This window comes from Anolis sagrei, chromosome X, assembly GCF_037176765.1.
Source record: "Anolis sagrei isolate rAnoSag1 chromosome X, rAnoSag1.mat, whole genome shotgun sequence".
NCBI lineage: Eukaryota > Metazoa > Chordata > Lepidosauria > Squamata > Dactyloidae > Anolis > Anolis sagrei.
Genome location: NC_090034.1, coordinates 95,025,357 through 95,049,382, shown reverse-complemented (window position 1 = coordinate 95,049,382; position 24,026 = coordinate 95,025,357). Strand labels below are relative to the sequence as shown.

The 24,026-nt window shown below is 41.1% G+C and overlaps 1 protein-coding gene across 4 annotated transcripts in view; it reads left to right on the top strand.

The window, feature by feature from the left end:
* Positions 1–24,026, top strand: part of LOC137094896 (pleckstrin homology-like domain family B member 3) — a 60,663-nt gene that overhangs the window by 9,318 nt on the left and 27,319 nt on the right. For all 4 annotated transcript variants that reach the window (XM_067460839.1, XM_067460836.1, XM_067460838.1 and 1 more), the window contains exons 2-6: positions 11,819–12,085; positions 16,499–16,639; positions 17,053–17,190; positions 19,829–19,957; positions 21,806–21,961. In XM_067460839.1, coding sequence (XP_067316940.1) covers positions 11,846–12,085; positions 16,499–16,639; positions 17,053–17,190; positions 19,829–19,957; positions 21,806–21,961 — 804 coding nt within the window. In that variant the 5' untranslated portion in view covers positions 11,819–11,845. The remainder of the gene's footprint in view (positions 1–11,818; positions 12,086–16,498; positions 16,640–17,052; positions 17,191–19,828; positions 19,958–21,805; positions 21,962–24,026) is intronic.

The window sequence follows — 24,026 nt, the reverse complement described above, 5'->3', positions numbered from 1 at the left end:
TCATTCATTAGACTCTGGCACAAACCAGTCAAGGTGGTCTCAGTAGTGATCGGCACACTGGGTGCAGTGCCTAAAGACCTTGGCCTGCACTTAAACACAGGCGGCACTGACAAAATTACCATCTTCCAGCTGCAGAAGCCCACCTTACTGGGATCTGCACGCATTATTCGCTGATACATCGCACAGTCCTAGACACTTGGGAAATGTCCGACGTGTGATCCAATTCAACAGCCAGCAGAGTGTCTCCTGTGGACTCATCTAGTTGTGTTTCAAATAATAATAATAATAATAATAATAATAATAATAATAATAATAACTTTATGTTTATACCCTGCCTCCATCTCCCCAAAGGGACTCAGGGTGCCTTATAAAGGGACATGCCCAACAAAACAGGTTAAAATAAGCATCGAAAAACAAGCAATATCAAACATAAAATCAGACAACATTATAAAACAATTAAAAGCAACATAATGACTAAGCAAATAAAGGGCTGGGTTCGGTTCATAATTGCTAAATGTAATTAATCCTAGTTAGTAATATTGAAGAATATTTTAATATTTTATTGTTGCAGCAAAATTATTATATACTTAGTGTGACAGCTGGTAGTTTTCACTTTTAATTGAGTACGTACCTTTTCAAAATGTTTCTGTCAAACTAATGCTGGGGTGTTGTGTGGTTTCCGGACTGTATGGCTGTGTTCTAGCAGCATTTTCTCCTGATGTTTCTCTTGCATCTGTGGCTGGCATCTTCAGAGGATCCTTGTCAGAATGCTGCTAGAACATGGCCAGATAGCTCAGAAACCACACAATACCCCAGTGATTCCGGCCATGGAAGCCTTCAACTATAAACTGATGTTGTTTTGGTTGTCATAAGCTGCATTGGTGAAACTTTGGAAATGTTACAAAAATAATAATAACTGTGCTATTAGTACATATGAAATACTAATTCAGACACATCACCTCTTTTTATTTCTTTCAACCAAGATGTCTAAGGGCCGGACTTAACACAGCAGGCTAAGCTGCTGTACTGCAGACAAATCCTGCCGATCGGAAGGTTAGCAGTTCGAGGCCAGGCGGGGTGAGCACTCACCGTTAGCCCCAGCTTACTTGTTCACCTAGCAGGTCGAAAGCAGAAATGCAAGTAGATATAATAGGCACTGCTTTTAGCAGGAAGGTACTTACTTACTTACTCACTTACTTAGGTGATCCCTCGTACTCCGAGGATGATGGTCCTCCAAGTGTAGTATCCTGGCGGTGGGTCCGTAGGTGACTGTGGAGCCCAATTCTTGATCTGCATCTTCTCCCACAGTGAGGGCATCGGCTTCTAGGTGGAAGGCAATGCTGGTTGGGGTTGGTTTGACACGTCTTCCTCTTGGCACGTTTCTCTCTTTTGCCCTCCATTCCTGCCTCTTCAAATTCTGCAGCACTGCTGGTCACAGCTGACCTCCAGCTGGAGCGCTCAAGGGCCAAGGCTTCCCAGCTCTCAGTGTCTATGTCAGAGTTTTTAAGGTTGGCTTTGAGCCCATCTTTAAATCTCTTTTCCTGTCCTCCAACATTCCGTTTTCCGTTCTTGAGTTCGGAATAGAGCAACTGCTTTGGAAGACAGTGGTCGGGCATCCAGACAACGTGGCCACTCCAGCAGAGTTGATGGCGGAGGACCATCGCTTCAATGCTGGTGGTCTTTGCTTCTTCCAGCATGCTGACATTTGTCTGCTTGTCTTCCCAAGAGATTTGTAGGATTTTTCAGAGGCAGCGCTGATGGAATCGTTCTAGGAGTTGCATGTGATATCTGTAGATACTCCACGTCTGTAGGCATATAGCAGGGTTGGGAGGACAATAGCTTTATAAACAAGCCCCTTGGTATCCCTACGGATGTCCCGGTCCTCAAACACTCTCTGCTTCATTCGGAAAAATGCTGCACTTGCAGAGCTCAGGCGGTGTTGAATTTCAGTGTCAATGTTGAATGTGGAGAGGTGGCTGCCAAGGGAGCGGAAATGGTCAACATTTTCTAATTTTACACCATTAAGCTTTATTTCTGGCATTGGAGAGGGATTGGCCGGTGACTGCTGGAACAGCACTTTGGTTTTCTCGGTGTTCAATGACAGGCCGAGCTTCTCGTATGCTTCTGCAAAGGTGTTTAGAGTGGCTTGTAGGTCTTCTTCTGAATGCGCACAGATGACGTTGTCATCAGCATATTGGAGTTCTGTAACAGATGTTGTTGTAACCTTGGTTTTGGCTTTCAGTCTGCTGTGGTTAAATAGCTTGCCATCTGTCCGATAGATATTTTCCACTCCGATGAGAAGCTTCCCATCAACAAGATGAAGTATCATAGCAATGAAGATGAAAAATAAGCTTGGGGCAATAACACATCCCTGTTTGACACCTGATTCCACCTTAAATGGGTCACTTTGGGCAACATTGTGTACTTTCAAGCTGCACAGTGGCCATTTTGAGTACATCCCTCCCATATAATCCTGATCAGTCGCTATACACCTGGACCTCTCTCTGCTTTCCAACTTCAGTTTAGGTGCCTGCTACATAATAGAGACAGGGCTGTAGGTTTTTGTTTATAAGAAGAAAGTAGTTCATGATAACTACTTCTGCTTAATGTGTCTAGTTAATTATGATGGCAACCAAAAAAGTTCAGGGAGGGCTCAAGGGAAAAGGGCTGGCTCTTAACAGCCAAGTGTCCTGCACCAAAAAAGACAATCCAGTCCAGTTCAGATTTGGACTTGGACAGCAAAGAGATGCTGAACAGGCCTTCATCTTAGTAACGGGCATCGCAATGCCCAATGCAAGCCCTTAAGGCGCCTTGGCTAGCCCTGGTTTCATTGTGGAGAGCAAGGAGGGGTTGGAGAGGCGTGGGAGTCAGTTATAGAGAAAGACTATTTATTTATTTATTTATTTATTTTTCCTATATTTTTACCCCACCCTTCTCACCCCCGAGGGGGGACTCAGGGTGGCCTAGAATTAGAGTTGTAGTTAGGTGTTGTTGTAGTTGTTATTATTATTGTTATTACTTAGTAGAGAGGAGTTGCTGTTAGTAATTATTTTTATTACATATTATTATTTAGTAGAGAGCAGTTGCAATTAGTAATTATTATTGTTGTTATTACTTAGTAGAGAGGAGTTGCTGTTAGTTATTATTATTGTTACTATTATTATTACTTAGTACAGAGCACTTGCAATTAGTAATTATTATTGTTGTTATTATTACTTAGTAGAGAGGAGTTGCAGTTAGTAATTGTTATTGTTAATACTTAGTAGAGAGGACTTGCTGTTAGTAATTTTTATTGTTGTTATTATTACTTAGTAGAGAGGACTTGATGTTAGTTATTATTATTATATATTATTACTTAGTACAGAGCAGTTGCAATTAGTAATTATTATTGTTGTTATTATTACTTAGTAGAGAGGAGTTGCTGTTAGTTATTATTATTACATATTATTATTACTTAGTACAGAGCACTTGCAATTAGTAATTATTATTTTTGTTGTTATTATTACTTAGTAGAGAGGAGTTGCTGTTAGTTATTATTATTATTACATATTATAATTACTTAGAGAGCAGTTGCAATTAGTAATTATTATTGTTGTTGTTATTATTGCTTAGTAGAGAGGAGTTGCTGTTATTATTATTACATATTATTACTTAGTACAGAGCAGTTGCAATTAGTAATTATTATTATTGTTTTTATTTAGTAGAGAGGAGTTGCTGTTAGTTATTATTATTATTACATATTATAATTACTTAGAGAGCAGTTGCAATTAGTAATTATTATTGTTGTTGTTATTATTGCTTAGTAGAGAGGAGTTGCTGTTATTATTATTACATATTATTACTTAGTACAGAGCAGTTGCAATTAGTAATTATTATTATTGTTTTTATTTAGTAGAGAGGAGTTGCTATTAGTTATTATTATTATTACTTAGAGAGGAGTTGTAGTTAGTTATTGTTGTTGTTGTTTTAATCTTTTTAGGGTTTTAATTTTAAACAGTCCCAAATTTGAATGAATCCATTCAGATTAGTCTCGATATGCCGTGCCCTTCAAGATGTGACCAGTTGTCACAGCGCATTTCAAAGAACTTGAGTCAAGATTATGTTTTCCAGAATAAAGGATTCTGAGTCAGTCGTCTTTGGAAATTCTCATACTATTTCAGGACTACGTTTGCAGGAATGAAAGCTTCAGATGGGTTGAGTACCATTTGGGCTTGAGTGACAGTAAAGGATGAAGCGAAGTTATAAAAATTGTCTAGCATCTTTTGAGTAAACTCTGTGAATGAATTGACCGATGATACAGCGGCACTTGCTACAGGAGTTTGCTGAGCCAACAGTTCCAGCAGCTCCACGGGAATCCCAATCTGGGCTACAGAAGGCATTTGGGGGATGTTCATGGCTCTGAAAGGATGTTGGCTGCCCTTCCCGGTTTTCAGGCTGGAACTTTTGAAGATGGCGCTTGGCTTGTCATTGGTCACAGCTGCCACACCGCCAACCCATTCTCATTGTGGAAGGAGCAAGTGCGGCAAAACCTCAGCCCCCCTCTGACTGAGTTGGGCCCTCTTTAGTTATTTATTTATGTAGTTAGTTATTGTTGTTATTAGTTAAAAGATAAGATTTGGGCTTTGTTGTTATTTTTTCATAGAGAACAGTTGCAGTAAGTTATTATCGTTATTAATTAGAGTAGTAGTTGTAGTTAGTTAGTTATTATTGTTACTAGTTAAAAGATGGAGAGGATGCCTAGCAGCTCTTCCACCTCCACCTGGCTCTTCCCTGAGTCCGAGTGGCTATTCTATTTACTAAGGCCAACTCTCAAAAACTGACGTTTTTAAATATATATATATAAAAACTCCCTCCTGACCTTTTAAAAAAAGTGAAAACCTGGCTTTTTGAGTAAGCGTTTGGAGCCACAGCATGACAACCCCCCCCCCCCAAAAAAAACCCCTCAAATCGGAAAATGAACTAGGAACGGCTAAGATGATGGAACGGTTGAGGATTTGAAGAAGAAGACATATTTTTTTATTTTTTTTATTATCAATTGTTTTATGGTTTTTAAATTGACTGTGATGTTTTTGCTTTTTGCCAATGTATGTATTTTTATATATGGCATCTAATTGTTGCCAACTTGTAAGCCGCCCTGAGTCGCCTTCGGGCTGATATGGATGGGATACAAATGTTGTCAATCAATCAATCAATCAATCAATCAATCAATTTTAGGATATTTTCAATTTAAGCACCTCATTTTTTTTTTCAAAATAAAGCTGATAATTGTTGAATTCATGGATATAGAATCTATGGGTCCAGAGGGTTGAGTATACACCACATTGATTAAAATGAGGATTATTGCTCCTTGGTGGAGAATTGTAGTTTGGTGAAGTTCTTTGAATATTCTGCTGGAACACAGCCATGTCCTCCCCAAAAGTGTGAGACCTCCCTTGTAGAAAATCGATTGGTTTTCTGATTTAGAAGAGTGTTATTCAAAGTAGGAGGGATATTTCAAGAGAACACTAAATAGAGAAATTAAAACCACCAGGCAGAGAGTGTGCTGGCACGGTAGTGCCAGGAGAATTGAATTCCTTTTCTTGCACTGCTAGTTTGCATGAATCTATTTAAGCCATGCATTTTGCAATAAGGTAGCTTCCTTGAGGTTGCAATCATAGGGCCAACAACTTGGCAATCATTGTTAGAATCTTTAGACCTGCCCCTTTTCCCAGGGTTTTGGAAGCAAAGGAGGACCTTTGTTCAGTCTCACTATTTGAAGCCTAACAGCAGGACGTGTGGGATTCTCTTTCCCACCTGCACAAAAGCTTCACTTCTCACAGCTCTGCTGGGGAGAAAAGGAAAGGTTTTACAGGGTTGTTGTAGGTTTTTTCGGGCTATATGGCCATGGCCTAGAGGCATTCTCTCCTGACGTTTCGCCTGCATCTATGGCAAGCATCCTCAGAGGTATTGAGATCTGTTGGAACTAGGAAAAAGGGTTTATATATCTGTGGAATGATAAGGGTGGGACAAAGGACTCTTGTCTGCTGGAGCTAGGGGGTGAATGTTTCAACTGACCACCTTGATTAGCATATAATGGCCTGACCGTGGCTGGAGGTTCCACAGTTTTTGCTGGGGGTTAAAGAAATAGATCCATAGCTCTGCTGGGGAGTAAAGAAATAGTTCCTACAGCCTTCATGGAGAAACTAAAGGACACCTTTCAGCTTGACAGATCTACAGGAACCTTGCCTGGTAAGGGATCACTTGGGCTATCCATAAAGCAGCTTGGAGCTGGGAGTAGGGCCCTCACGTCAGCAAGGTAAAGAGAGATAGCCCAGGGAGGGGTCAAAGGATTTCCCTAAGGAAGAAAGGAACAGTTTGCCACCAGTTACCTGCCCCTTGTTGGCAGATTGAGGAAGCTACCAGTTTTCCAAGGTTATAAAGTGTTTAATTCATTTGTTTGAAGATTTAAGCCCAAATAAAGAACTTTGTTGAACTTATCTTGAGCCTCAATAGAACTTTGTGTTGGGAAATCTAAAGGGCCCTTCAGCTGAGGCACCCCGGCTTCCCGTTGGGCATACAGAGAGCACGTCCTGTAAACAGACATTATTTCAGGCCCAGCGTGCGACAGCACAGAGAGTGTGGGACTTCTAGATTACTTTTTATTGTTCTTTGTGTGGGATGTGTTTAGTAGGGTTGTGCAGGGTGATAGTGGTTAGAATAATTGTTTTAGATTGAGTTTCTTAGTTACTTTAGAGTTGTGTTTATGTATATTAAGAATATTTAAGAAAATTGCAAGTACCAGTCCAAACTACAAATCTTAAGATATTAATTATGCTGTGAAAATCCCCTCATTTCCCTTTTCTGGTTTGCCTTTGATGGCTGCAGATTTCCCAGCTTCAGGCTTGGCCATTTCCCTCTTAGATCTACAAAAAACGTAAACCGCAACACCTCTCCTTGTTTTGTGTATAGTATCCAAAACACATAAGCATGCATATTACTGTCTCAGCAAATCTCCTGGGTTTTTTTTTTCTTCCTCGGTTACTTTGCTGGCATTTTCCCCAGTTCTGTGGAAAACTTCGACCTTGGCGTTATTTTCGTCCGGCGTGAAAGCATCTCAAGTGGAGAGAAAAGGGAGGCATGCAGAGATAAAGAGTCACAACTATGTGGGTTGCCAAAGTGGAGGATTGTCGATCCTTATCAGAGAGTTGAAGGGACTTTGCTGCCATTATTAGGTTAGCAATTGTGTAAGAACCTCGGCATTTCACATCACAAGATTGTCTTAGCTGTTTCATATTCTTTCACACTGCACAGTTATAGCACTATGATTTCACTTTAATTGCTATGATTTTGTCCTGTGGAGGCCTGGAATTTGTAGTTTGGAAGGGCATCCTGGCCAAAAATCCTAAATGTCTCTCCCTTAACTACAAATGTGTGCCAAATGTAAACTTAGATTAGAGAAAGGAGTAAAAAGTGGATGACGGAATATTTACATTTTAAGATACGCACGTGACACTATTCTACTAGGAAGAAATATCAAGGGCTTGGAAGGATTAATGAAGAAAGTATAAAGGTGAGGCTTACATTGTTAAGAAAACAAAAATGACCACAACCAATATATGTAACTTTAAAATAGATGATTAAGACATTGATGTATTTTATTTATTTATTTGCCTTATTTATATCCCATCTTTCTCTGCCCCAAGGGGGACCTAAGGCGAATGTACCCTATATACTCAAGTATATAGACTGAAAAAGCCCACCTTCGCTTATACTCGAGTCATTTATTATTTTACTCTGTTATTATTATTATTTCTATTACATTTATTATTTTACTCTATTTATTATTATTATTACATTTGCATTATTTTTCTCTATTATTATTTTTCTCTATTTATTATTTTTGTTATTATATTTATTATTTTACTCTATTATTATTTTTCTCTATTATTTTTATTATTAAATTTATTATTTTACTTTATTATTGTTATTACTATTTTTCTCTCAATTATTTTATTATTACATTTATTTTCTCTCTATATTATTATTATTAATTTACTCTATATTGTTGTTATTACATTTGTTGTTTTACTCTATTATTATTATTATTATTATTATTATTATTATTATTATTATTATTAGCCGTCCCCTGCCACGCGTTGCTGTGGCCCAGACTGGTGATCTGGAAAATAAAGTAATGTGAAAATGTTGGTTTCTAATATATGTAATTTCTTTAATCTTGTGCGTAAAGAGTATTTCTTGCCCTGTTTTCTTGCCCTGGTAAACGGAGTTGGACTGGATGGCCTTAAGTATTTTCTATTGGTCATAGGGATTCTGTGTGGGAAGTTTGCCCCAATTCTCTCGTTGGTGGGGTTTAGAATGCTCTTTGATTGTAGGTGAACTACAAGTCCCAGTAACTACAACTCCCAAATGTCAAGGTCCATTACCCCCAAGCTCCATCTGTGTTCCTAGTTGGGCATATGGAATATTCGTACCAAGTTTGGTCCAGATCCATCATTGTTTGAGTCCACAGTACTCTCTGGATGTAGGTGTACTACAACTCCCAAACTCAACGTCAATGCCCACCAAACCCTTCCAGTATTTTCTGTGGGTCATGGGAGTCCTGTGTGCCATGTTTGGTTCAATTCCATTGTTAGTGGAGTTCAGAATGCTCTTTGATTGTAGGTGAACTATAAATCCTAGCAACTACAACTCCCAAATGACAAACTCAATTTTTTTTAGTGATGCTCACTCTTTGGGTTAGTAGGTGTCTTGTGGCCAAATTTGGTAGCAGTTTGTCCAGTGGTTTTTGAGTTCTGTTAATCCCACAAACAAACATTACATTTTTATTTATATAGATTACATTTATTATCTTTCTCTAGTATTGTTATTATTACATTTATTATTTTACTCTATTTATTATTGTCATCACTACATTTATTATTTTACTCTCCTTATTATTATTGGAAGGATACGTAAGCTCATTTACATTGAAGAAGGTTAGAATAATGGTTTAATCAGAGTTGGACAGTCTTTATCTTAATTACAGTTTTATGTAAATATTCAAAACATTTAACCTACTGATGCCTCAATTAATGTAATTTTATTGGTATCTATTTTATTTTGAAATGTACAAGTAGCTGCTGCATTTCCCACCCTTGGCTTATACTCGAGTCAATACGTTTTCCCAGTTTTTTTGTGGTAAAATTAGGTGCCTCGGCTTATATTTGGGTTGGCTTATACTTGAGCATATATGGTAGTTAAAGGCTTTCCTTTTCTCATTCATTCATCCATCGGGATGGGGATTGCATCCAAGAAATCAGAAGAAGACTTGGGTTGCATCTATGCTATAGAATTAATGCAGTTTGATACCCTTTTAACTGCTATGCTATGGAATAATTGGAGTTGTAGTTTGGTGGGGCACAAGCATTATTTGGCAAAGAAGCCTAAAAATCTTATAAAAATGAGTTTTCAGACTTAAACTTATCATGAAGTTGGAAAATTCTATCGGCCTTCTGCCCAGCCCCATCTCGGTCTCTAAAGATACAGACAGATTTCTCAAAAACACCTAAGAAATCCTGCTTTTGCAGGCATCTCACCTGATGGGAGAAGTGTATCTGCCAACCCTTGTAGCCTCCAGCTTCAGATCACACCCTACAACTGGGAGGATTTGTTCTCAGTTTAGTAGTGCAATTTGTGTGTCTGGTTCCTGCCCCCCACCCCAAGGTGTTCCCATGTTCAAAGGGTGTTTCCACTCAGGAGGCTCGACTCCAAAGAGTGATGGAACCGGTTCTGGGTCTTAAAGTACACAGAGAACTTGGGGTCCCACATTGTGTGGATCTGTGGCATTCAACACACAAGCGTAGAATGAGGATTCCAGCATAGAAACTATGTGTTGTTGGGCTTGGCCTCTTGTAAGCTGCTCCATGTCCCTTGGGGAGATGGTGGCGGGGTATAAATAAATAAATAAATAAATAAATAAATAATAATAATAATAAGGAATTATTATTATGGAAGGCTAGACCTTTGTTTGATAGTGAGTTGCCATGAATAGGGCTGGTCCCCTAACTAGGTATAATATAAAGTAAATAAAACATCTCTCTTACATACTTTCTATGTACATATATGTCAAAGGATGTATTTATGTTTGTATGGCTGTTGCAAGGTGAAGTGGCTTTCTGAGTCACTACTGGATTGGTTGTTGGTAGGTGAAGTAGCCTTCTGTAATTCCTCTAGGAACAAAAGATGTCATGTATATGAAGGGAAAGGAGAAAGTAGGCAGGCAGCAGTCTCAATGACACCTGAGTAACGCCAGGTGTATACTTACTTATTTACTTACTTACTTAGCTGATCCCTCTAGCTCGAGGATGATGGTCCTCTTGGTGGTGGGTCTGTAGGTGGCTGTGGATCCCTATTCTTGATCCACATGTTCTCCTGCAGTGAGGACATCATTTTCCAAGTGGATGGCGGTCCCAGACAGGGTTGGTTTGATTCACCTTCCTCTTGGCACGTTTCTCCCTTTCCCCCTCCATTCGTGTCTCTTTGAATTCTGCAGCACTGCTAGTCACAGCTGACTTCCAGTTAGAGTGCTCAAGAGCTAGGGCTTCCCAATTCTCTTTGTCTATGCCACAGTTTTTGAGGTTGGCTTTAAGCCCATCTTTAAATCTCTTTTCCTGTCCACCAACATTACGTTTCCCATTCTTGAGTTCGGAGTATAGTATAGTTGCTCTATTCCAAACTCAAGAATGGAAAACGGAATGTTGGTGGGCAGGAAAAGAGATTTAAAGATGGGCTCAAAGCCAACCTTAAAAACTGTGGCATAGACACTGAGAACTGGGAAACCCTGGCCCTTGAGCGCTCCAGCTGGAGGTCAGCTGTGACCAGCAGTGCTGTAGAATTTGAAGAGGCATGAATGTAGGGCGAAAGAGAGAAACATACCAAGAGGAAGGCATGTCAAGCCAACCCCGACTGGGATTGCCTTCCACCTGGAAACCAATGCCCTCACTGCAGGAGAAGATGCAGATCAAGAATAGGGCTCCACAGTCACCTATCTACCCACCACCGGGATACTGACCTTGGAGGAGTATCCTACTCGGACAATGAGGGATTGCCTAAGTAAGTAAGTAATCCATTCTGGATGTAAGTAAGGCGTGTACCCTCGTGACCAAGAACAATACAATATTTCAAATGAGGAAACAGTTTTACCCAACATAAACTTAACAGTATTTCAATGGAAGACTCCATAGGCCATCCAGTCCACCTCCCCCCCCCCCCCCCAATGCAGGAAAAAGACAATCAAAGCATCCCAGAGTAGTGGGATGGAAATTGAGTTTAGGTAGCAAGGAAGGTGAGGAAAAAAGGCTTTTGAGGGCAAGGGAGGGTCAGGAAAGAGGAGGGAAAGCTTAGAGGGAGAGGACGGGAGGGAGAGGAAAGCACAGAGCCCCTCAATATGCTTTGCGGAGCCCCAAGGACTCCACGGAGCACACTTTGAGAACCGCTGCCTTTACATATTCACCCTTTTGTCTTGTCATAATTAAACTGAACTGTATTTTGTTCATAGTTTGCATGACTTTATGATTAGGGTTTAATGAGATGTTTTGGGTCTTGGAGACTGGAAGGTGCCAAAAAGGGTGTCACATGCAAATTGTATGCAGATTGATTTCCTCTTATCTGATGATGGATTTCCTCCTTTTGGCTGTTAAATATCTGGCTTCCCTGCTTCTTAGCATCTTAACAAGCTTGTGAAAAAAAATGGCAGGCCAGCAACTTTTGTGGCGTTGTTTGCAAGGCTGGAGTCAAAAGGACATCACAAGAAAGTAAACTTTTGCATTCACACCCGCAGAACACAGGGACCATGTGCTGCTGAGCAATGGTGCTTCGGAACACAGACACAATGGGAGTCCTGAGCCAGTCAGAGCTGTGCCCTTCGCCAGCCGCCTTGGAAAAGGATCACCTCGAGGAGGCCCAGATCCTAGAAAAGGAGACATCTCCAACCCAGAGCAGTACAGAAGGCGACTCCCTTTCTTCAGAAAATGGATCTAGTCCCAGAGGCAGCTCTGGCAACTGTACAGATGATGAAGCCAGTAGCACTGAGAGTGCCAAGAATGGGGTGAGTGGCCTTTGGGAAATCCCTCTTATTTTATTTCTTACTTTTATTTCTTATTTTATTTCTTCCTTCCTTCCTTCCTTCCTTCCTTCCTTCCTTCCTTCCTTCCTTCCCTCCCTACTTACCTACCTACCTACCTACCTACCTTCCTCTTCCTCCTCCTCCTTCTTCTTAGCACTGCCCGGGTTATTAGAGAAAGGCATTGTGTGGCAAAGGTGTTCTTTATCAGTTATCAGTTAGTGAAGGTACTGCGAATCCCATCGTGCATGGTTCATCCTCCTCCAAACTGCACCAGGATGGAGAGTGGGTCATGGGGGCTCTGTGTGCCAAGTTTGGACTTGATCAGTCATTGGATGAGGGTCACAGTGGTCTCAGAAAGTGAGTTAAGGTACTGCAAGTCCCATCATCCATAGTCTGTTCTCCCCCAAACCTCACCAGAATGTTGAGTTGGCCATGGGGGCTCCCTGTGCCAAGTTTGGTCTTTATTGGTATTTGGATGAGGGTCGCTGTGGTTTCAGGAAGTGAGTGAAGGTACTGCAAGTCCCATCATCCATCGTCCATCCTCCTCCAAACACCACCGGGATGTAGAGTGGCTCATGGGGGCTCTGTGTGCCAAGTTTGATCTTGATTGATCATTAGATGAGGCTTGTAGCAGGCTTGGGAAGTGAATGGAGGTACTTGAAGTCCCATCATCCATGGTCTGTCCTCCTCGAAAGTGCACCAGGATGTAGAGTGGGTCATGGGGGCTCTGTGTGCCAAGTTTGGTCTTGATCAGTCATTGGCGAGGGTCTCAGTGGTCTCAGGAAGCGAGTGAAGTTACTGCAAGTCCCATAATCTCATTTCTTATTGTATGTATTTCTTACATACCTTAGCATCCATACACGATTTCCATCAATCTTCATATCTTATTATTTATTTATTTATTATTTACCATACTTGTATCCTGCCTTTCTCAACCCTGAAGGGTACTCAAGGTGGCCTCACAAAGGCAACAATTCAATGCTGCATGTACACTAATGAATAAACATTAATGAATAAACACAAACATTAAAACCAACCAATTGAAACATAACATTGAAACAGCCACATAATCCAGGTCATATCCAGGTCTTTTATTATTGTTGTTGTTATTGCTATAATGTTGTTATTGCTGTTGTTGTTGTTGTTGTTGTTGTTATTATTATTATTATTATTATTATTATTATTATTATTATTTGAAACACAAAATGTGTTCATAGCAGACACACTGCTGGCTGTTGTATTGGATCACACGTTGGACACTTCCCAAGTGTCTAGGACTGTGTGATGTATCGGCGAATAATGTGTGCAGTTTCCAGTAGGGTGGCTTTTTGCCGCTGGCAGATGGTAATTTTGTCAACGCCGAATGTGTTTAAGTGCAGGCCAAGGTCTTTAGGTACTGCACCCAGTGTGCCGATCACCACCAGGACCATCTTTATTGGTTTGTGCCAGAATCTTTGCAGCTCGATTTTTAAATCCTCATATCGTGCCAGCTGTTTCTCTGCAATCCTGTTGTCACCTGGGATTGCGACATCGACGATCCATACTTTGTTTTTAACACAATTGTGAGGTCAGGAGTATTATGCTCCAAAACTCTGTCTGAATCCAGAAGTCCCAGAAGAGTTTGGCGTGTTCATTCTCAGTAACTTTTTCCGGCTTGTGATCCCACCAGTTAGTTGTCGCAGGCAGGTATTATTATTGTTATTATTATTATTATTATTATTATTATTATTATTATTATTATTTGATAAATAACAAGAGTAGTACACAGCAAACAAGATCACTATGCTGGCTTTTGCATTCGATCACATGTTCGACACTTCCCAAGTGTCTAGGAATTTGTGATGTATCGTCAACTAAGGCGTGCAGATCCGAGTAGGATAGTCTTTTGCAGCTGACAGGTGGTAATTTTGTCAACTCCAATTTTTTTTAAGTGCAGGCCAAGGTCTTTAGGCACTGCACCCAGTGTGCCGATCACCACTGGAACTACCTTTACTGGCTTGTTCTAGAATCTTCCTTCCTTCCTTCCTTCCTTCCTTCCTTCCTTCCTTCCTTCCTTCCTTCCCTACCTATCTACCTTCCTCCTCCTTCTCTTCCTCCTCCTCCTCCTTCTTCTTAGCACTACTACAGTAAATTCTCCTGAAATGAATGAAGTAGAAACATATCATGGAATCACAATGGAAAACTTAGAAAATGCTGAGAGACAACATCTCTCTAGCCTTTCTAGGCATGACTTATAGATCATGCTGGAGGGCCTACAAAATGCCTAGAGATAAGTTTTTTGGGGTGGTACAGATACAGAGGCCATATTGTAATATCATCACCATTCTACCTCTTTCCTGAAGATTGATTCAAGACAGCTTACAAAAGTTGTTAGAAAACCACATCACGCAAAAATTGAAAATGAGATGAAAAGCATGTTCAAACCAATAAACATTGCAACATATTATGAAAAGCCCTTTCTTACCTGAGCAGTCAGTCTTCAGTGGCTTGCTAAAAGCACGAAAGCTTATTCTCTAGGAATCCACAGGTCAGTATCTACCATAAGTTGGACTTCGAATCACACTGGAGGACCTAGTGATTCATCAGGAAAACAGAATAATAATCAAATCCTTGAATAATCAAATCCATCAAAGTTAAACCCACAAATGTGGAGGATTGCCTGTTGTTACTTTTAGTCCTGTCCAGCATCATTTAGGGGTCTGAGTGCTGAACAAAAACCAGGGTTGACATCCCTATTTAAGCAATTGAGGGGGAGTCTCATATGGTATCAGGCATTGATTGAGGTTCTGGGTTTGAGCCTGCTACTTTTGGACTCTCGCTTGCTGGGGTGTTCCAGCGAGTGTCTCTGTAGATCTTAGAAAACTATTTCTTGATTTAAGTTGTTGACGTGCTGGCTGATACCCAAACAAGGGATGAGCTGGAGATGTCACTACCTTGGTCCTTTCACTAATGGCTGCTACTTCCCGGCAGATGTCAGGTGGTGCAATACCAGTTAGACAGTGTAATTTCTCCAGTGGTGTAGACACCCCGTGATAATGCGGCATGTCTCATTAAGAGCCACATCCACTGTTTTAGTGTGGTGAGATGTGTTCCACACTGGGCATGCATACTCAGCAGCAGAGTAGCATAGCGCAAGGGCAGATGTCTTCACTGTTTCTGGTTGTGATCCTCCGGTTGTGCCAGTCAGCTTTCGTATGATATTGTTTCTAAAAAGGTAAAGGTAAAGGTAGTCCCCTGACAATAATAAGTCCAGTCATGTCTGACTCTGGGGTGTGGTGCTCATCTCCATTTCTAAGCCAAAGAGCCAGCGTTGTCCGTAGACACCTCCAAGGTCATGTGGCCGGCATGACTGCATGGAGTGCCGTTACCTTCCCGCCAGAGCGGTACCTATTGATCTACTCATATTTGCATGTTTTCGAACTGCTAGGTTGGCAGAAGCTAGGGCTGACAGCGGAAGCTCACGCCGCTCCCCAGAATCGAACCTGCGACCTTTCGATCAACAAGCTCAGCAGCTCAGTGCTTTAACCCACTGCGCCACTGGGGGCTCCGATATTGTTTCTAGCACCCACTTTTTTCTTGATATTCAGGCAGTGCTTCTTGTAGGTCAGGGCACGGTCCAGAGTGTCTCCCAGGTATTTGGGTGCGCTGCAATGCTCCAGTGGAATTCCTTCCCAGGTAATCCTCAGAGCTCGGGGTGCTTGTCTGTTCTTAAGGTGAAAAGCACATGCCTGTGTTTTAGATGGGTTTTTATTAGATGTGTTTATTTATTAGATGGGTTTTATTTTAGATGTGTTTTATAATAATAATAATAATAATAATAACAGAGTAAAATAATAAATAACCTTGACTCGAGTATAAGCTGAGGGAGACTTTTTCAGCCTAAAAAAAGGGCTGAAAAACTAGGCTTATACTCGAGTATATATAGTAAACATTAAAAACAATATAAAAACCACAACAGAAACAATTAAACCAACATCATTAGCATCTCCTAAAGAACATTGTCCAATTCCATTGTCAAATAATTTTAATTCCTATGTCAGTTACTCTGCATTTGTAAACACTTGCTCTAACAACCATGTCTTAACTTGTCTTCAAAACGTTAAGAGTGAGGGAGCCGATCTAATCTCCTCAGGGAGGGATGACCTTGAAAATAAACACAACTTCAGTAGGGTTTAATTCTGGACTTCAAAGGATCTACCCAAGGTTTTAGACCCTGTTACCCAAAAGAGCTTGAACTTCTTGAAGCAAAATGCAAACCAAGGTTGCTGCCACTGAAGAGTTTGCAACATGATTCTTAAGATGGAATGACCACCAATGGTGGACACCCGATTTCATTTTGAGAATGCACCCCATGTCTAGTTGTAGCTCCTAATCATGCCATCTTTCTCTTCCCAGAATGGGAGTCCATGTGCAGCAAGGAATGGGGGCCACTTGAAAGGGGAAGGTGCAACTGAGCAGCATGGTCAGAACAAGATTGTGGCTCTGGAAAATCGGATCAAGGACCTGCATCACCAGAAGAAGGAGCTCAATATTGAGGTAGATTTTCTTTGTCCTCCTTAGTATCTCTCCTTGAGTCACAGGGAAGAGGCTTTCTGTTGGAGAACAGTCGGCACCTGTCAAACCGGTATTGTGAAAGCACCACTCCCAGGCAGGCAGGGAAGGGTGACATTGAGAAAGAGAGAGAGAGTAGAAACTATTGGTTCCACCAAACAAGGACTACCAGGGTGCTCTCTCCAGCATTGGGGGGGGGGGGGGAGTATTCAGAAATGATCTGATTGGGCAACTCTGGAAGCCACACCAGATTCTTGGGATCTTCTGTTTTCCCCTATTTACTTGTGTTTACCCCTCTGCCCCCTGGTGGTTGATTTGGGAGCTGTCAGTCATCACAACCATGTTCTTCCTGGGATGTTCTGGTTGAGTTCATCTCACATGGCTTTCCTCCATGGTAGATGGACCTGGAAGATGCTTTGGTGGAAGGAGAACTGAACGATGAGAAGCAAGAGCTGAGATGGGAAGAGGAACGGCTACTGGAGTTGCAGAGGCGACTTGCTGAGACTGAACGCAGGTGCCACGCCGAGCGGGAAAAGGTGAGCTGCTCTGCTGCACTGGAAAATATGTATGTATGTATATATGTATGTTAACTTTCCCAGGATATGGTTCATGCTTAGAGTCTATGTCCAGATTTCTTTGGATGCAACTGAAGTTGCAATGCATGCAATGTACCATTGTTTTTATATTGACTTTTCTGAAACACTGCAGGGCACATATATGGAATATGGTAGGACCTTAAGGACTTCCTTCAGATACTATGGATAATAGGGAATCCTCTGTTTTTACATTTCTCTGTCCATTTGTTTTCCCAGCTAGTTTCAGATGCCATGTTTTGCCTTCTCCTGTGCCTCCAAACGCATGTATTTAAGTCTGTTTAGCCAAGCACAACTCTTTTCTCTTTTTCCATACATTGCTGTACTATGTCTGATCCTCTGAGCATGTTTTATATCATTTAGTTAGCATACATTTTTACCAAATGGAGAATTCAAAGAGTGAGGAGAGAGTTAGACCAAAACGTGAGCTCACCAGCAAAAAGAAAAGAAAAGAAAATTTCCTCTTGAATGCTTATAATGCCATTGTATTGTTTAGTCACTAGGTGGAACTAGAGTTCGTTGCATCTAAACAAACTTTCTCTGTGTGAGTTTAAATTACATTTAATATTTATTTATTAAAATATTTTCATCTTGTCTTTCCTTTCTGATATCTCAGGACAGTTAACATAAAATAATGTGAACAATTTCGAGAATTAAAATTAGTAAATAATGTTTAAGTAAACATGACAAAAACATAATTAAATAATTCAAAGAAGTTAAAACAGCTTTAAAAGACTAGAAAAGTATCTATCTATCTATCTATCTATCTATCTATCTATCTATCTATCTACCCATATCCACAGGGGGGATACATTCCCAGCCAGACTGCAATTACCCAAAAATATGGATATGACTGAATGCCATTAGATTATCCAACTTTGTATGGGATTGCTCTGGAGCTGTATTTCTGACCAGGGACCATTTTGACCAGGGACCACTCTCCAACATTAGTACCAAAAGGGTTACAAATAGGTTTTTGGTCAACTTTAGATTTGGTTTAGTTATTTGTGGTGCTGAAAATTGCATTGGATAGACCACATCAGTTCTAGTTTCTGATACAGAACATATGCCATTCAGTAGTCACCATCTTCTCACCCACGGAAAACCATATTTAATAAGCGCTGGAACTATAAGAGGATTTTGTGAGACCAATTGCTCTCGTTGCAACGGTGTAGTAACAGTGAGGCTGCGGACCATATTTTAGTTCTTGCGGACCACTGGTAGTCCACAGACCATAGGTTGGAAACCACTGCTCTGGTTTCCCACTCTAAAGTTATGCTAGATCCTCCACTGTCATTCTATGGTCACCATGGAATTTCCTGGAGGATCTAATACATTCCTAGACCAGGCATCCTCAAACTCAAGTCCTCCAGCTGTTTGGACCTCCAACTTCCAGAATTCCTGACTATGGAACAAGCTAGCCAGGGCTTCTGGGAGTTGGAGACCTGAGCAACTGGAGGGCTGGAGTTTGAGGATCCCTGTTCCAGAGAGACTACTTTCCTCAGTTGTGGATAAATGAAACTGGCTATAGTCTCTGCAGTTACAGGGATCTTAAAGTAAAGGGATGGAGCAGCAGATTAAACTGCTTAGCTGCCTAACTGAAAGGTTGGTGGTTCGAATCTGGATAGCGGGGTGAGCTCTTGCTGTTATGCCCGACTTTTGCCAACCTAGCAGTTTGAAAACATGCAAATGTGAGTTGATCAATAGGTACTGCTCCGGCAGGATGGTAACGGCACTCCAAGCAGTCATGCTGGCCACATGACCTTGGAGATGTTTATGGACAATGCCAGCTTGTCGTCTTAGAAATCGAGCTGAGCACCACACCCCAGAGTTGGACACGACTAGACTTAATGTCAGGGGAAGTAAATTACACCTAGAAGTAAATTAGATCCAGAAGCTTCATTACCAAACTGCACCCTGCGTAGCCTGAATGGTAAATTGTCTCTTCTAGCCCTTGTGTTGGTTTGGACATTTTTTTTAAAGACTACCATGTGAACATCATTGACTTTGTAAAGAAGGATGATCAAGACTTGTAAAGGTTCATCCAGTCCAGTAAATAAGCCACACAACTTACTAGGGTGTAATGTATTTTTATTCACTGAGCTCCCTTTCAGCATGAAAATGCAGACTGCTGGCCTCCTTGTAGGCCAATTAAATCTAATTAAAACCCAACCAACCAGTGGAGGAGAAGGGGGCGTGCGTTCATTCACTTTGCTAACTCACCTGAGTGAATATTCTGGTCATGTGTCACCAGGCTGTAGAAAAAGTTACTTTTTGGGCCACTGCTCTCAGAATGCCCTAGCCAGAATTGGCCAGCGCTGGCTTGGGAGAGTCTGGGAGCTCTTGTCCCCACATTCACGGTCTCACTTCTGCCTAAGGCCGCCAACTAACTTGTTAAATCCAAGGTGGGAATTACCACATTAGTGAAAACTAAACCGCACAGGTTGTGTTATCGCCTGCGCTGATCAAAGGTGTGCCCTTATCCAAGAACTTGGGAGGTGAGGATGGAATGAGTGGTTGGATATATTTATTGCCGATGGGAATGTAGTGACGCTACCCTGCCCTCTTTATTTTTTGCCAGGAGAAGACGCGGCTGCAACAGGAGCGTCGCAAGGTAGAAGAGTTGCAACGGCAACACGCCGAATCGCAGATTCACCTTGACAGCCAACCCGAATCAATGCGGGAGCGGATGCAGAGCCAGCTGCAGGAGGTGAGCGAGGAGCAGGGACTTACGCAAGTTACTCTGGGGGGATCTTGGAGCATCTGGTGAAAAACTTGGAAGAAAATGGTGGACCTCTTGGGAGACTGGAAAATGTGGTAGATCTTGAGAGGAATTGGAGTATTTGGTGAAACATTTAAGAGGTTGGAGCATTTGACAGAATTATTTTGAGATGTGAATATTTTGAGAAACTTGAGAGAATGGAGCATTAGGAGAAATTCTTGATGATTGGAGCATTTGATTTAGGATGTTGGAGTACTTGGGGAAACTCTTGGGAGACTGGAGCATTTGATGAAATGTTTGGGAGATTGGAGCATTTGGGGAAACTCTTTGGAGACAAGAGCATTTTGTGAAGCTATTGGGGATTGGAGCATGTGGTAGAAGTCTTGGGAGATTGGTGCATACGGTTTGATTCATGGGAGCATGGAGAGCATGCTAAAACCTCAAAGGATCCTCCAGTTTTATTTTGCCAGTCTGTGAGAGAATTGTGAAAGCACCACATTATGTGCATCTTTCCTTTTTGGAAAGATGCACATAATGTGGCAGAGTACGTTGAATGTTGGGCTACAATTCAGAGGACCAGGGTTCAAATTTCCACTCTGACATTGGGTGACTCTCATCAGGTTAGCCTCAGAAAACCTGTTAATCAATTTGCCCTAGAGCAGTGGTTCTAAATCTTCCTAATGCCGTGACCCCTTAATATAGTTCCTCATGTTGTGATGACCCCCGACCATAAAATTATTTCCATTGCTACTTCATAACTGTAATTTTGGTACTGTAATGAATCATAATGTAAATATCTGATATGTAGGATGTATTCTAATTCACTGGATCAAATTTGGCACAAATACCAGATATGTCCAAATTTGAATACTGGTGGGGTTGAGGGGGATTTTGTCACCTGGGAGTTGTAGTTGCTGGGATTTATAGTTCACCTACAATCAAAGAGTATTCTGAACTCCACCAACAATGCAATTGAACCAAACATGGCTCACAGAACTCCCATGACCAACAGAAAATACTGGAAGGGTTTGGTAGGCAATTGACCTTGAGTATTGGAGTTGCAGTTCGCCTACATCCAGGTAGTGCACTGTGGACTCTAACAATGATGGATCTGGACTAAACTTGGCACAAATACTTAATATTCCCAAATGTGAACATTTGGGAATATTAAGTATGGATTAAGGTGGATTTTGGGGGAAATAAACCTTGACATTTGGGCGTTGTAGTTGTTGGGATCTGTAGTTCACCTACAATCAAAGAGCTATCTGAACCCTAACAACAATAGAATTGGGCCAAACTTCCCACATGGAACCCCCATGACCAACAGAAAATATTGCGTTTTCTTATGGTCTTTGGAGACCCTTCTGAATCCCCCCCTTGTGACCCCCTCCCCGGGGTCCCAACCCCCAGGTTGAGAAATGCTTCCCTAGAGTTACCATGAGTTAGTAAAATGACTCAAAAGCACTCAATAAGAACAACACATGGAAAGAGATGCATTTGGAGAAGAAAGAGAACCACAGAGAAGGTTTCTAATCCTGCCTGTTTTTCCAAGCCTTAGATTTTTATTATGAGGCTATGTGGTTTTTTTACAGCAGCAATAATAGTGGAAACAAGTTATTTTGTGTCTACCAATACTCTGAAATTGTACTTTCGCAGACCGGTTCTAACCCATAATCGGCTGTACAGAAGGTCTTGCCATCTCTGCAAAGAGCCTTCTACGTTTTTGCAAGTTGTGGAGAAGCAAGCAGAGCTATCTATCCTCCAGATCACTTGGAGTCACAGCCCTAAGTCACAGACTCTAGGAACTCAGTGTTGATATTGATTCTCTCTTCTCAGACATCTGAAATGCTGGAAGGAGCCCTAAGATGCTATGAAGACCTAGAATTCCAGCAGCTCGAGAGAGAGAGCCGGTTGGAAGAGGAGAAGGAGGCCGCCTGCCAGGCACTGGCTGAAGAAATCACTCAGTTACAGAACAGCATCAATAAGAGGAAGGCAAGAGATCCAGTTGTAGTAGATGTTTGGCTTTGTTCTCACTCCAGTGGTTTTCCATTCCTATGCCTTTTTAATCTATGCAGCAGCCTATGCATGTAAAACTTTTTTCTAAAAATAACATTGATGTTGTTTGTGAATACATGTCATGACCTGCTGTGCAAAAAAGCATGAGATACAGGTCTAGTTACTTTTATTTTGAATGCAAACATACATTCGGGGAGATTCACCAACTGAAAGTTTCATTGGCTGGTTGGCAGGGGAGGCAGTTTTAAATTAACTCAGCCAGCTTTTCATAGGTGGGATCAAGCATTAATGTCACGCCAGCTCATTTTGGATGACTTTATACTATTGATTCCTTAGGGTTAGGAGCCAATGAGTTGTAGTGATTTGAGGATTCATTCTACATTGTAGAATTAATTCAGGTTGACACCACTTTAATTGCTATGGCCCAGTGCCATGGAATTCTGGGAGCTATAGTTTTACAAGACCTTTTAACTTTTCTGCCAAAGAGTGTTGGTGCCAAACTACAAATCCCAGGATTCAGTAGCACTGGGCCATGGCAGGTAAAGTGGTATGAATTTGCATTACCGTAAATACTTGAATATCAGCTGAGTTTTTCAACCCTTTTTAAGGCTGAAAAGGCCCCCTTGGCTTATCCTCAAATCAAGGTTTTTTATTGGGTTGTTGTAGGTTTTTTCAGGCTATATGGCCATGTTCTAGAGGCATTCTCTCCTGACGTTTCACCTGCATCTATGGCAAGCATCCTCAGAGGTAGTGAGGATGCATGCCAGAGATGCAGGTGAAACATCAGGAGAGAATGCCTCTAGAACATGGCCATATAGCCTGAAAAAACCTACAACAACCCAGTGATTCTGGCCATGAAAGCCTTCGACAATACAAGGTTTTTTATTATTTTAATCTGTTATTATTATTATTATTATTATTATTATTATTACATTTATTATTTTATGCTATTATTACATGTATTATTTTACTCTATTATTATTGAAAGGATACGTAAGCACATTTACATTGCAGAAGGTTGGAATAATGCTTTAATCAGAGTTGGACTGTCTTATCTTAAATTACAGTTTTATGTAATTATTCAAAAACATTTCACCTACTCATAGAATCATAGAGTTGGAAGAGACCTCATGGGCCATCCAGTCCAACCCCCTGCCAAGAAGCAGGAATATTGCATTCAAAGCACCTCCAGCAGATAGCCATCCAGTCTCTGTTTAAAAGCCTCCAAAGAAGGAGCCTCCACCACACTCCGGGGCAGAGAGTTCCACTGCTAAACGGCTCTCTCAGTCAGGAAGTTCTTCCTAATGTTCAGATGGAATCTCCTTTCTTGTAGTTGATGCCTCAATTAATGTAATTTTACTGGTATCTATTTTTATTTTGAAATTTACAAGTAGCTGCTGCATTTCCCACCCTTGGCTTATACTTGAATCAATACGTTTTCCCAGTTTTTTTGTGGTAAAATTAGGGGCCTTGGCTTATATTTGGGTCAGCTCATACTCGAGTATATAGGGTAATTCTACAGAATCGACTCAGCCTCTGACTCTGGATACTAGAGTCTCTGCTCAATCATAAGACACACTTGGTGATCTTGGGCAAATTGCATTTTCTCAGCCTCTGAGGAAGGCAATGGTAAGCCACTTTTTGAACAAACGCTTCCAGGAAAATTCTGTGGTAGGTTTGCCTTAGGGTTGCCATTGGTCAGAAACAACTTAAAGGTGCACATCAAGTAGAAGTTAAATTTAAATGCTTTTAAATGTGCCCACATCTTTTAGGAAAGGAGTATCGAACTGCAGGTCAATTCCCTTTTGGTTCATCATCTTTTGCTTTTCAAAATTTGCATTTTGCTATATTGCAATATTCACATCTAGAAGTTGAATCTACATAATGGGAGGTGATTCATCAATTAATGATTCTTTAGTTAGTTCCCAAGACTAGGGTTGTTTTTCTCGGTTTGATTTCCAACTGATCTGTGCTGAAACAGTAGCAACCGATGGTTCTCATGCCAGTGGGGTGGTGAATCCAGTCCACATTTTAGTTTTAA